This window comes from Amphiprion ocellaris, chromosome 13 (genome assembly GCF_022539595.1).
Source record: "Amphiprion ocellaris isolate individual 3 ecotype Okinawa chromosome 13, ASM2253959v1, whole genome shotgun sequence".
NCBI lineage: Eukaryota > Metazoa > Chordata > Actinopteri > Pomacentridae > Amphiprion > Amphiprion ocellaris.
This window is the reverse complement of record NC_072778.1, coordinates 16,481,937-16,496,430: the sequence shown is the minus strand read 5'-3', so window position 1 is coordinate 16,496,430 and position 14,494 is coordinate 16,481,937. Positions and strand designations below refer to the sequence as shown.

The 14,494-nt window shown below is 38.6% G+C and overlaps 1 protein-coding gene across 3 annotated transcripts; it reads right to left on the bottom strand.

The window, feature by feature from the left end:
* Positions 1-1,907: 1,907 nt before the first annotated feature.
* On the bottom strand, positions 1,908-14,261 carry LOC111581108 (zinc finger protein ubi-d4-like). 3 transcript variants are annotated; one of them, XM_023289126.2, is made up of 11 exons: positions 14,163-14,261; positions 12,341-12,501; positions 11,904-12,011; positions 11,470-11,666; positions 10,342-10,434; positions 9,764-9,848; positions 9,154-9,288; positions 8,399-8,530; positions 7,256-7,368; positions 5,247-5,328; positions 1,908-3,644 (listed from the first exon to the last, which is right to left on the bottom strand). In XM_023289126.2, exons 1-11 carry the CDS (start codon positions 14,192-14,194, stop codon positions 3,559-3,561), a joined length of 1,224 nt encoding a protein of 407 aa, XP_023144894.1. In that variant the 5' UTR covers positions 14,195-14,261; the 3' UTR covers positions 1,908-3,558. The 3 variants fall into 3 exon arrangements, with proteins under 3 accessions (XP_023144894.1, XP_023144895.1, XP_023144896.1); XM_023289127.2 differs by having other exon boundaries at positions 11,470-11,663; XM_023289128.2 differs by lacking the exon at positions 9,154-9,288.
* Positions 14,262-14,494: the final 233 nt, after the last annotated feature.

Here is a 14,494-nt window from a genome sequence, read left to right as displayed (position 1 = left end):
GGTCTCTGTTCTGTGACTGAAATATCATGACCCCACTCATGATCTCTGTGAAATTTCCTTTATTTGCCTTCAAAGTTAACAAAAGCGATGAGAATTGGAGCGACACGGCATGATCATAAACAGAAATCTTAATTTCAACGTTTTCCAAACAAGGATTTAGAAGGATGCATTAAAACTTAATGGTTTATTGACGGACCTCCAAAAAGGAAGCATTTATCCTATAAAATTTGTTGTAATTTACTTCTTAGCTGACTATATAAACCTCCAGTATTTCATTTTAACCCTCCTGTTGTCCTTATTTACGGTCACCAAAAAATATTGTTTCCTTGTCTGAAAAAAATCCAAAAATTAAGCAAAAAAATTCCCCAAATTTCTGAAAATTTGCAAAACCTTCAGGAAGAAAATTCCAATAATTCTTTAAAAGTTTACCTTAAAAGTTTTATTTAAAAAAAAAAATCCCCAAATTTGGCAAGAAAATTCTTGTAAATATTTTCAAAAAATGAGTAAAATCTTCAAAAAAAATCCTAAATAATATCTAAAGTTATTACATCTATATCAGTAAAGCTTCTAATATTTTCTTTAAGAACATTCACAAAAAAATCAACCAAAATCCAGCAAATTTTGCTGGATTTTGGTTGATTTTTATGTGAATGTTCTTAAGAAACATTTTTAACATTTCTTTTTTTACACCAAAAAATGTTCAAAGATTTCCCAAAAATGTTGAAAATGTGGACATCAGAAGTTTCACTGTGAATTTTTTTTTCTTTTTACATTTTCAATCTTTAAACCGGGTCAACACAAGGGTTAAGCTGTAAAGTTAGTTGAAATTTGTCATATAAAGTGGATGAAATGTAAACCTGTGTAGCTCAGAATTACACTGAAGCTCCAAGGCATTTACCTGCCGCACTTCAGCACCAGGAACAGCTACTCTGCTCTGAGCTGGCTGGTGGAAGGAGCTGTCCAAGTGCTGAAACTAGGACACAATCATCACAGTCTCAATCGGTTTATTGCCAATTAGGTTCTCACATATGAGGAATTTGTCGTGGTGTTTTAGTGACATTAACATTAAACGCTGACATATAGAACATTTTGAAAAAGATTTTAAAAAAAAATAAGTGCTGCAAATCAGTAATCAGTCAATGTTATAAGACAAATTAGCAGCAAGTCTAGCAAATCCAAGGGATTATCAGTAATACAAAGTGATACAAATATTTATAGTGTGCAGGAATGAGCAAATTATTCACCAGACAATGCGCAAAACTCCATAATATATGGTGTAAGTAGCCTAATTTAAAAAGCTATGTGTTAATCCTAATGCAGCTCAGACTAAGCTTAGTGCTTCCCGGATACTTTTAACTGTCCCAAAACCAGTAAAGTATTTATGTTGTGAATATGGAATTGACACTGAATATAAATACACAACTCTATTTAAAAACACCAACATACTTGAGAGAGATGAGATTACATGAGATACATGAGATTAGTGTGAACTATGGAATTGTGACTTTGTTCTGATGTCTTTTGGAGCAGCTGCAAAAACAAGAAACTAAAAGGGGCAAAAACCAAATCCTCATCGTGAAGTAACAGTATTTAAAGCAAGACACACAGTATGTACAACAACCTGTGTTGTGTTTTGTTCTTTAGACTGTGCCACCTTAACAGAGCTGATTCTGTTGCCTTTATTTGACTGATTTATTTTCATTTTAAATATAACTAAACATTTCTAAGACTACCACGAGGCAAAAAAGATTTGCATCTCCTCAGTACATTTTTAAATTGTGTTAATATAATTTGCAATCAGCACAAAGAAGTGTCTCTAAAAAGCTGATCAAAACATATTAACTACTTTAGACCCCTTTAAAAATGCAAATAATGAAATATTTGAAGCAAAAACAATGGACACGTAATTCAAAGTGATTTTTATTTCAGTCAGGCTAAATTGGCTTTGATACCAAAGAAATGTAAAAATAAAAATAGTACAACAAAGTACATCATTTTACAAATACTCATAATGAAGGTCTGACATATCAGAATAATCAAATAAATTCAAACATGTCACAGTCATAACAAAAATAGAAAAAGTCAATACAGTACATAGAATGCATTAGGAGCTATATATTGAAGTGTTTGCTATACCGTAGACTTTACAAAATTCTACTAGAAAAAACTCCCAATACCAATGGAATACCAGGTAATACAAAATGTAAAAAAAAATACAAACAATACAACAACAAAAAACAAAAACAATAATAAAAACATGTGATGTGAGTGTGTGTGCATTCATACAGGTGCAATCTGCATGCAAATCCGCCTCAGTGTGACAAATGATAAAAGCAGCTACAGTTTGTAAATGATTGTGTGTTGTCGGTGCGACAGCAGCTGTTCAAAACGCTGCGCCAAAACGATGATGTCACTGCCAAACTATTTCTAAAAAGCTAGCACAAAAACATCTGTGAGAAAAGGATGCATCTTGATGGTCACTCGTTTCATGTGTTGGATGGGCTAAAAATGTGGAACCGCCATCAGTTCCTCCACTAAGAACAGCAGTAAGTAACACTGACTAAAACCAGAGCATCACCTCCGTCTGATGGAGAAATGACGTTAACAAATGCCACCAAACCAAAAGTTTGACTTTTAATGAGCCCAGCCTGCAGTTTATGCTCACTTGTGTAGTGTTTGGTTGAAGCAACTGATCTCAGTAACAGAATCAGTAATGAAAATTATTTTTTTTGAAGTAGCAACACCAAAAGCATTAGTGCTAACAGATTTAATTTTACCATCTTTGTGCCCCTGATTTAAGACAAAGATGATGAATGGTGCTTAGGATGAGCAGAGTCACTGTGTTTCTTATGAAGCTGGACCTTGGCACTGACTGGCTCCCCCTCAGGGAAACCTTTTCAAAAGATAAATGCCCCAATGGATCAGACAAGAGTACACAGACAAATGTCACTACAAAAGCCCACTAGTAACCAGAACAATAACAATAATAATAATAATAATAATAATAATAATAATAATAACAATAATAATAATCCTTATATGTGGCGACGTTTCCTTGCGTCACTTTCAGGGAGTAAAAATAGATAATTTGGCAGAAGAGAAACTGTGTTGTCTCGTCAGTCCACCCTGCGTCTTTGAGTGTGAAAGGGTGCACATAATTAGCTGTGATGCTAATCCGTTTTCTCCTGGGAGCTCCCATGGAGACCGCAGTTACTATGGTTACTGCATGCGCTCTGCCCCTGTGTCTAGTGTGTGTAACAGTCCAGGAGAACGTGTGTGTCGATACTGTATTTACACACAATATGTTTGACAGCGAGCCTCGGGGACTTTGCAGGCAGGTTGGTAGTGATGGGTTGATCCTCGTTTTGACTGATCTGAGGTCTGTTTTAGTTCTGAGAGCCCCGTTGGGGCTGTAGATATGAAAGACTTCTAAAGCTGATCTGCGGTCTGGCTCAGCTACATCTGGACAGAGCCTGGCGCTCCGGACTGAGAGGAGGTCTGACGTTTGGATCGAAGGTGTGGTCCTGGTGCTGAGGGGTGGGGTTTGTTGTTGTGATGTCACTCAGGGGCGGAGCTCTGGTTCTGCTGGTATATGGAGGCTTTGTCCTTCAGCAGAGCCAGGCACAGGTGGCAGCTCCAGCTCCCTAAAAGGCACAAGAGCAAAGTGAGACAGAGATTGACAGCTGCAGGCTTCATAGAAATATATTGTTTATTGTCTGTAAACATCACAGTCTTAGTTAGGGAACTAGACGATCTAAACATTCTCTTAATCTTAAGAACATGTTCCTGGCAAACTCCAGATGTACAATATACTGTTGATGCACTTCAATGATGTTTTAGCTATCTAAACCCCAAACAGTTTCAGTCTGTTTCTTTGCTTGACATTTTTACTTATTATGGGTTCATTTTCACTGCAATAATAAGTCCGGCACCTCTATGGAAACAATACAACATTGGCTAGAAGTAAACTTAAAAAATTGATTTTGTTTGACAACATTCTATTGCCAATAATGGTGGCTCTACATAGTACAGATATTTTCCTGCCCACTACTATATTAATTAGCTTTCATACGTGTTTCCTATCCTAACACAGCCTGCAGTTCAGCCCAAGTCAGCCGGAAAGTCCCTGAATTTTTGTCATGTGACTGTTGCTCACAGCTGAGGCACTAATAGCTTCACGGTTGCATCAAGTGGCACAGAATTTTTAGTTTTTCACTGAATCTGGCTGTTTTGGATCATTTTTAAATAAGACATGTAGAATGAAATGATTTTAAATTTGACAGTTTTAAGTGTAGATTTGTTAAGTGTCCTGACTTAACAACTTGTCACAAATGAGTAGTTTAACAACCAATGGAAAATTAAAAATCTGATGATTCTTTCTGTTTTTACAGTTTCTAGAAGTGGTGCAACTTGGGGGATTTTTCAAAGACAGCATGCATTTCAAATCTGCCTTTGGGTTTGGGGTTGTAAGGTGCTATAGGATGCTTACACTGAGTAAAACATTAAACTTCAAAACTATTTATTTCTTTATTTGTTGATACACATAAATAACATTTTTCTAACTGATCAATTTACCGCATATCATTCTCATCTTCACAAAGATGAACCAGTAACAAAAATAATTGTCAGCAGCTATATGGTGATTTGACTAAAGAAGATTATATATACTTTTGTGCACAGAGAAACACCAATTTAATAAGACAATGTAAAAATGCAATTATTTAATTTGCCAAACTTTAAATAAATGTTAAATATTTCCATGTACAAATGTTTATCCATAAATGTTTGAAACTTGCCTTGAAATTTTCTGTCTTTGTAAAATGACTCTCTTTACTCTGTTTTGGTCACCATACAAAGACAAAATTACTTTTCTGTTAGTATTTTTAAGTGTGCAGCTAACAAATCATACTAATCTTTGTATTCCAAAAGCTTTCTTTCTCCTAAATATGAGAGACTGGCTGCTGTTAGCTTACAATAATGTCAAGAACGTGCATTTTGAAAAGCCGCCAATGCACAGAGGGCCTCTTAAGAATGCGTTTATGTGGTAAAGGTCAGCAAAGCCCTGTGAAAATTGCTGAGAGGTCTCTAAACTACTAATTAGAGAACAGGGCAGCAGATCAGACCATCTGTGTTAGTGGCTGCCATTAAAGTGACCTTTTCCAAACATTACTGGATTATCAGCTGTGTTTAGCAACATGCACGCGTCCTTCCAGTGTGTGAACTTGTGCATTAAGGCGCTGGCTTACCCTCCGGTGGTTCAGTCATAGGTGGAGTTAGACAGTACATGTGGTATCCTCGGTCACAGTCGTCACAGAACAGCAGCTGGTCCTGAGAAGACACAACATGTTCAGTCAAAAGAAGAGACGAAGACACTGAACAGTCAGGAAAATGTGGGAGCAGTGAGACCATTTCTCACAAAAACTCAAAGCTGCGTGTCATTTAAAAGAGGACTACCTTGTATATGCTTGTATTCAATCACCACAATGTGTTACAATTGTATCTGAAAGTGTACACACTAAGGCACCTCAATTTATTAGTTCAGGCTAATGTAGGCTAATATCCAGAGGGAGAGGAGAGTGCAACCTTTTAATGCCACTCGAGGGTGTTGTGGAGTTTTCTGTTTAACAAAGCTCAAGGTGAGAAACAAAAGCTTCAATCAGATTGGATCTGTCAGCAAGAGGTGGTCGATGTGGAACCGCTACATCTGGGGCCATGATGATCTTCACCTTCAGCTACACCTAAAAGTAAGACTTATGAGTTCAAAAGTTAACTGGAGTAAAGGTGATGCTGAGAGGTTATACTAAGGTTAACTGGAACAGAGTTTATACTGAGAACACAGCATTTTTTCCATTACAAGAGGTAGATACTGAAATATGTAGTGCATCTGCTTTGTCTCTGGCTCATGTTTAGTGTTGTATTTTTGTTTAATCATTCTTCAGTTTTAATGATTATATGACCATAATTTCCTTGATTTTGATTTTAAAACGAGACTCTTCCTCTAGAAGGTAACTTTTACAACAGTTGTGACCTTTTCTGTATCAGCCCAAATATAAGACAACATTGATTATAAAAGGTATCCCCCATTCTACCTTTTGTTTTGGAGAAAATGCCTCTTTGAGAGCATGAAATCCTTCTGGGGATTTCCCTGAAAAAACCCAAAGAGAGCCTTTTCTCCTGTTCAAGTGAAACATGAAGCACAGCAGTATATGAACCGACGTGTGGTTTTTCACATACTTACACTCTCCCTTGACAGACTGTTTTCTCAGACAGCAACTCGTCATTTGACTGCTGTAATTACTTGCTATTTGACAGGATAATAATAGTTATTATGACCTGCAGTAAAGACGCTGGAGGACACTACAAATGTGTTTTGAATTTCTCTCCTCTGAGGCTGCAAACTTCAGAAATTCCTGAAACTGGGCTTATTAAACACTTACAGTATTTAAAAACACTCTAAACACTTACTAGTCCAGAAACATTAAGGCTCTAAACAACTCATTTTCAACACTTTAGACAACAGGGATAAATGTCTCATATTGTCAACACAACATTTTTCGTTGTCACTGAATAGAAGGCTGCATCCACGCTTTTCAAATCTCATGTCTTGAGGGAAAACGGGTTTGTTCAAGCCAATACAGTACACTGGTTTCATGATCTGATGCAAAGACAATCAGGGAAAATATAATAGACATTTATCACACTGAAACATCACAACAAGCAGGAGGACACTGAGCCGAGGTCTGAGAAGCTGAGACTAAGCAGATCAATTACACTGAGTCTGAACAATGCTGCTGGTTCTCACACTGCTCTGTGTTACTTCCATGTGTTCTTTGCGTATTGATATTATTTAACACCAGGGTGGAAATTTACTGAGTCTGAACACATACCAATCACTGGCAGATGGATGCTCAAATGTATCAGCCATTCAAAAGTAAATCATTAGTATTTTGTCTGAAATCAACAGCATTTGGCTGATGGCTGGTTTGAATTCCTATTTAATTTCCATTTCTAACCAAATAACTGCTGCAAAGACCACAATAATGTGATGTACTGAAAGGTGCTGCCTAAACTCCACTGGTTCAGTCACATTAAACTATTTCTTAAAACACTACTTTGTATCAATCAGGAAAAATTAGCTTCAGTATGTCTTTTCTTTACTTTGCATTTTCTTTAGCAGCAAATTGTCACCACTACAGTGCAACTTATTGGGAAAGACTGAACACACATTTGCTGGAAATATCACAAAGAGGCTCACATCATTCTCTGAGGTGCCACAAACGTTGCAGCACTTGCACTCGATGCACTGCCAGCGGTAGGTCTTCACTGCGGCCATCATCACTGGAGTGAACTGCAGGCACGTTGGGTGGCCTACAGGAAGGAGAGGGAGAAATGTTTGGATAAACATAACCATGGAGGCTGTTGTCCGACCCAGTAACTGTTGTGACTGCCCAAACATAGCTACGCAACTTTAAGAAGACAGAGCAGATTTGTGAAACTTTAGATCTCTCCACATGATGAGGCAATCAGTGTGGTGCTCAAGATCTCTTTCTAAAACTGAAACCACAACTCCAGAAGTGTAAGGAATGCTTTGAGTCAAGTCAATTTATTTATACTGCACATTTAAACACTAAACAAAAAAAAACAAAAAAAAAAACACTGACCACAGTGCTGCTCAAATCACACAGAAAAAAATATAAAAATCAATTTAAAACTAATTAGGATGGTGTGTTTATCTGCTCTAATGTAGGTTATAACATACTCCCATGTTCAACCAACAATCTAAAATAAGCCCTCAGACCAAAGAGCATATCGTTAGCTCACGACCAGTTATTTGTGGGGCTACAGATTGAGTTTCAAACATCCAGTTCAGGATACCAGAAGAGTTTAAGTCATCATTTGTTGCTCTGCACTGCTTTTTGTAAATTAGGGAAGTTTTCAGCAACCCAATATTACTCCAGGTAGATATTTAAAATGAAAACATATTGAATGAAGTCTCTTTATTTCCATGTCTTCTATGTGGATCAACCACTTGAGAGAATAACACCTTCAATTTTAGCCTCAGTCTTTTATAGCATATCATGTGTTACATTTAAGGCCATTTTAGAGGATTCTACTTTTAAAATAAATCAGCTAGAGAGTAAAACAGAGGAGGCTGCTCAACCAACTCATGGAGCCGAATTAGGTAGCTACAGCTGATACTAATGTAATTCTGCTGGTGACCGTTATCATTTCACCTGGAAAGAACTGAGAAACCTGTTTTCATCTACCTCTGTCGGAAATCAAGGACCCGGTATTTAAAAACAATATCTGCCCCCTGATCTCTGACAAACTGCATTTATGCCAGGTGATAACAGAAAGGTCAAGGCTCCAGCTGAGTGAGAACGTGACAAGTTCATACCTGAGCGTCCACAGTCGGAGCAGGATACCAGCTCTTCTGACTGGCCAGTCTTCTGGTTTAAGGTGGAGTCTCCCAGGCAGAAGTCACAGTAATCGTTGGGCAGTGCCAGTCCGTTGGGACCCTTCTTAGTTGCTGAGCAGGAGAATGAGTGAAGACAGTATTCATTGCACATTAGGCCATCAAGGAAAACCAGTCAAATATATCTTTCTTTCTCCAGACTAGCAAAGCTAAAGAGTCTCTGACTGTAATTTAATACAATTTTGATGCAAATATTTAAGTACAAACCTGCCCATTTCATGTCTGCCAATGACAATCTTTAATCTCTGTACTTGACTGATGATGTATTGAATGTGATCCAAACTAATGAATGAGTGACAGCTGACAAAACACACTTGTATGCATTTGCTAACACCGTGTCACGTGCACAAAGAAAAAACCAAAAAAACAGCAATGCGATGGGTATGTTCGGGGAGGTTAAAAAAAAAAAAAAAGAAAAAAAAAAAGATGGATGATATGCTGGAAAAAAAATGCCAAGAGTCCCAACTGTGCAAGCAAGTTTCAGTCAGGAACACTGAGCCTAATCCCGAATCTGGGATTCGAAATCATGAAAATCAAAAAATGAAAAGAGCGGAACAAAAAAAAAAAGAATGAGAGAGAGACTTCCCTTGAACAAACACACACATGCTACACAGCATGCAACCAAACCTCCCTCCCCTTTCTCCGTCTCTCTCTCTCAGCACTAGAGCGTGACTCACTCTTCTGCTCCTCAGGCTGGCGAGGAGTGGGTGGTGCCTCGATCTCCTCGCGGTCCTCGCCCTCCTCCTCGGCCAGGTGAGAGTGTGTATAGTGGTAGCTCAGGCCTGGACGGTTCTTGTAGCGCTTCCCACAGACTGACACACACACACACGGTCATACAAAAGTGTTATAGTGATGGTGGCTCATTCTAACTACCGTCCAAAAAGGCCCAAGTGGAACCAAGGTCGAAGTGCACCGTTCACCACCCCAAAACCGGCTTTTCCATTAGTTTTTGAAGCTTATTTTCACATAATTCATTTTTGGCAGACACGCTAGTAGCAAACTCATACAGCGGAGGTGAGCATTTGCACAGTGAGCTAGAGCCAACAGGTAGTTACAGAGCACACACGGGGCAGTATCTCAAGAAAAAAAATGCTAAAAAAAACAAAAACAAAAAAAAAACGCATCCAGTAGAGCAACTTTTCCTATTTCTACTAGTTCCAGGTGGGGTCTTTCAGATCACGCCATGCATGGCAGAAGGCTTGTCTTTGTCTTTTAGGGGGAAAACGCAAAAGCCTCTTGGTGACATGCTTGACACTCACAGACATTGCAAAGGAAGCTTCTACTCACTGTCGCAGGCGTAAGGTTTATCCCTCTCCTCCAGTGCTGCAGCTGCAGCCTCTGTTTTCTTCTTGCCATTCTTGTCACTGCGGCCCTAAAGAACCCATTGAGACAGACAGCACTACTGAAACAAGAAGTTACATTGTTTATATACCTAAGCGGTATCGGCTTTGCAATACTGTAGAATTCCAGAGGGAACCTGTAAGGTTGACAAATTACAGAATTAAACAGCACATTTCTACCTGAGACTATTAGCACAACACACTGATGTAGCCAGTAGCACTGCACTGGAAAACCCCCATGTTGTGTTTAAATAAAGTTTCAAGGTTAAGAAAAAATATTGTTAACTGTCAACTTCAAGCTATCATTGTTTGACATGTTTTCTGCTAGAAAACATGAAATAAAACATTTCCAGACCACAACACATGAAGAAACTGACTACATTTTTTTTATGGAAGGAACTGAAGCTCGAGCACTGAATCTAAACAAAAGCACCACATATGTACGTTGACAACACTCTGGTATTTCAATCCCCGCATTGATCTTCTGTTGGGAACTTACTGTAGATTAGGCCAAAAGAAACTCACCTTGGACTTGCTCTTGCCTCGTCTCTTGGGGGTTTCATCCTCAAAGTCTTCATCATCCAAATCGTCCAAATAATCATCATGGTCCAGTACTCTCTGCAGTAAGTAGAGAGTCTGGATTAGTTCACTATATGAAATGTATTAACTCTACTTTATTATACAATCAGCATATTGCATCTTGTAAGAACTTGCCTTCACATTGTTCAAGATTGAATTGTTTTCCTTACATATTGCAATTTGTGTATTTTGTTTTGGGTATTTCACTGGACTCCCATGTTTGTAGTGCACTGGGTTTAAGTGTATGTAAAAACCCAACTAGTGACATGAGTTGAAACTTAACAATAGCTATAAAGAAGCTCCTCAGGTTCGTGTTCTGTATTGGAAATGCCAAATAAAATTATTCTGCTAATTGTCTGCTTACACTGCTGAGCTACACCAAGCCACTGTGCGTCCACTGAGGATAAATTTCTTAAGTCTGGTACGAGAACATGCCTGAACAAGAATATGTGTAGTACAATTATCTGTATTTGGAATTACGACGGGAAAATTTTCACCGTTTGAAAGGCTTGTGAAATCGTCAGGAAAATATGGTATTTATTATCGTTAATTGCGTGTTGTTAGTCAAACCTGCATCAACAATTTCGACACTGCGACATACCTGTGGGAGATGATAATGACTCAACTGTTGTGTCATATTTAAAGTAGATTAATGATTAAGACTAAATGGCTATAATACAAAAAATGTTACACCATTTCACTTGTGGCTAAAGATTCTAAACAGATTATAAAAGATTTGGGGAAATTATCAGCCCTCAATCATGCCAGATTTCACAATGGAGAAATCAAAGAGGTTTAGCCTGAACACTGTGTGGAATGAGAAACAGCTTAGCAAGCACAAAGCAAAATAGAGTGTATTTCTGAAAAACATGATCAAAACTATCAACATTATCACACAAGATGGAGCTGATCCTTAAATTAAATCATTTAGAGAGATTATTTCTAAAACGTCAGATGCCAGAGTTTGTTGGGAGTTGCCCTTTTAACATCACAGTTTACTGAGTTCATTTGTGCAGTTTAAGATCTGCTAAACTCACTGACACACATTAGCGTTCAGCCAGCTTTGAGTCTCACCTTACGGATGCGCCCGGAGGATGTGTGAGTGGCTGTTGATGTAGCAGGAGGTTCTACAGTGGCCGAATCATCCTCAGGGCCGCGGAGATCCGACACGCCACTCCTCCTATCAAGGGGCTCCCCTTTCAGCAGCGCCTCCAAACTGCTGCCATCCACAGCTCCCAAGGCATCACGCTTCAGACCCAGCTCCAAATCTGCTGCACATATAAAGCGCAACAGTAATGCATGCATAGATATATCATATTAACAGCCAGACAAGCAAGCCTGTAGAGTAATCATTAAAAATAACAGGTCTCCAACTAACAAATAATACATATGGCCTTATGTGTACCAAAAGTGTTCTAAACTTTAACAGTGAAGTTCTACCAGCATGAATAAATCCAGCCTATCAAATATTGCTGTGATGGTAAAAGCTGTTTCACCAGAAGTGGTACCTGCTTTGAGAGGAGGAAATGCCAAGCGGGGGTCCTCAGGGGGGTGAGAACGCCGTTTCTTTCTCCAGCGACGAGCAGGGTAGGTGTACAGCTGACCTGGAGCTACACCTGATGTGGCACAGTGCAGTACAAATGGTAAAACCAACAGGTGAAGTAAGTTCTGGTGTGGTCTAGCAAACTATGAAAATACATTGTCTTTTGAAGGGTCTTTTTCTGTATAGATGGCATGCTATGGGAATAATTATACTATTAATAATCAATCATCCTGAAATCACATAATAGTAAACAAGAAGTTCTACAGTTAAATTTCTTCTTAATTACAGCTGGTTGAGCATTTACAAAATGATAGCATGATTGGATTACATCATGAAGATACAAATATTTATGAAAGACAATTATTCATCACAGTGGATAATCATTCAGCACTACGTATATACCTGCACTCCGGTGTCTCTTCTCCATCCAGATGTAACAGTTAGACTGGGCCACACCAGTCTGAGAGTCCAGGAAAGGCATGAGGATGCTGCGCTCAGCACACAGACGAGCATTGTAACTGTGACACTGCTCCATGGCATCTCTGTAATACTGCTCTCCAAGCCTGAAATGCAGAAGTTGGACACTGACAGGTCAAATAACAGATGGGGATAAATATTCCAAGTGAAGCAAAATTGAAATAATAAGCAATTGCAAAATAAATAATGTCTAGCTACACATAACAAACAAGTACTAACCACAATTGTGTTCTTACATAAAGATTTATTTCTGCAATGTCTTGAATAGATTTCACTGTTGCCTTTTTGATGTGGATACATTGAATACATTAAAACAACATATATTTTATATATATATATAGCGTTAGTTCTTGGCTAAGTTAATAATAATAATTCGTTAAATTACAAGGTGCTGACTAACTTTTCTGAAGCTCTCAGTTGCTTTTTAATTAGTTGTATCACATAGCATGACCCTGGTATCTGCTTAACTTAGCACATACCAGACACACTATAGAGTTTAAAAATACACTTATGATGTTCTCTGGTCAACAAACTATGCACTGGTGATACTATTCCACCTAAAAATATTTTACCTAAAACACATCTGTTATCATTGCAATTTTCTGTAACTTGTTAAGTTTCAAAAGGATTCCTGCATACTGTATGTGGGAGTCCTTTTGAAACTTTTGGATACGATTTCTCCTCTCCTTGTCCCCCTGTGTTACTTATCTGCCAACATGCAAATATGCAACAAGCTAATATCATCTGCGTTATGACAGTCATGTGATTTTTTTAGAGAGGTTCATTATGTGGCACAATGTCAAGAAGAGAAGAATGATACATTTACATTAATGGTAATTTTCGTGTAAAAATACATTATCTTCAATGATTTTGAGATTGATACAGTGCGGCAGAGATCAAGAGCACCTTGAAAATGTGATCACACAAATTGAATTTCGACGAGCTGCGGCACAAAGGAGCTCTGAAATCTCTGCAAATGGCTCCACTAGACAACCTTTTGCTACTTTTCTTGCATATTGCAGCATTTTGACTCTGTAACTGAAATATGTCTCTCTTGGCGCTACGTTACTACTCAGTATGATCACATTTGTAACACCGCAGCCATTTTCGACGTGTTTAAAATGAGCGATCACTCTGTAATACGAGTAACTGTCTTCCTCACAGATACAGTATTAATTCTCAGCTTCTCTTTGTCGCATTGTTGTATCACACTGCTCACCGACTGTTGCTCTGGCTTTAAGTTGACCGTATTTATTTATTTACAGGACACATAGGACCAAGCCTAGTTTGATTACAAACGCCAGCATTAACAGTAACGATGCAGGAGAGTCGGAACAAAAGGTTGATTGTTAGCAACTCTCTCGTCACAACAAAGCGCCCGCCAACCTGTCAGGTTACTGAAGAATTAACTCTCTCCGTCATCTGCAAGCGGCTGACTACTACCAGGCTGATGGTACTGTTGGTCACACTACATTAAACAAAGCCCAGAGCAGCGGAGTTGGGCATTAATAGTAGCTAAAACGCAGCTCCACAACGGATTTGGCTCATTTATATGTGCCCACAGCTAACAGGCTAACCTTAGCACAGAGGATAACGTTATTCTCTTGGGACAATTATTGTATTCAAGACTGAGGGCGCGCTGTGTACAGTTTTCTTCACCCTGCAGTAACACGATAAACAACTAATTAAACGGGCTTCTCTGCGTCGCTGGTCGCTTTAGTCTTACGATAAATAAAGATAAACTCACACTTTCACAACACTGTCGACGGCCGCCGCCATGTTTGCTTATTGCAGTTGTGTGAACTGACACTGCGCCTGCGCACAGACGTTAGTGACCGTTGCTGCCTCCTGCGGTGTTAAACAGGAAGTGCAAATTTTACAGTGACCGCAAACACTACCATCATTTTTAAAGAGCGAAAATCCAGGAAAGACGAATAACGAGTGAAACTCCGATGTCCGAGTGCTTCAGAATGCACCATGTAAACGTAACGTACTGTACAGTCAATGCTGCTACCATAGACTGGATATAAAGAAGAAATATAAGAAATGTCTCAAATAAAGAGCATCAAAATATAGAAC

Bases quoted from the DNA above. Each gene is read 5' to 3' on its own strand.
- LOC111581108 (XM_023289126.2), bottom strand. From the start codon at position 14,194: ATGGCGGCGGCCGTCGACAGTGTTGTGAAAGT. The intron at 12,502-14,162 runs GTGAGTTTATCT...TCTGCATTTCAG, and splicing joins GTCGACAGTGTTGTGAAAGT to GCTTGGAGAGCAGTATTACA. The intron at 5,329-7,255 runs GTGAGCCTCTTT...GTGTCTTCTCAG, and splicing joins GTGGCACCTCAGAGAATGAT to GACCAGCTGCTGTTCTGTGA.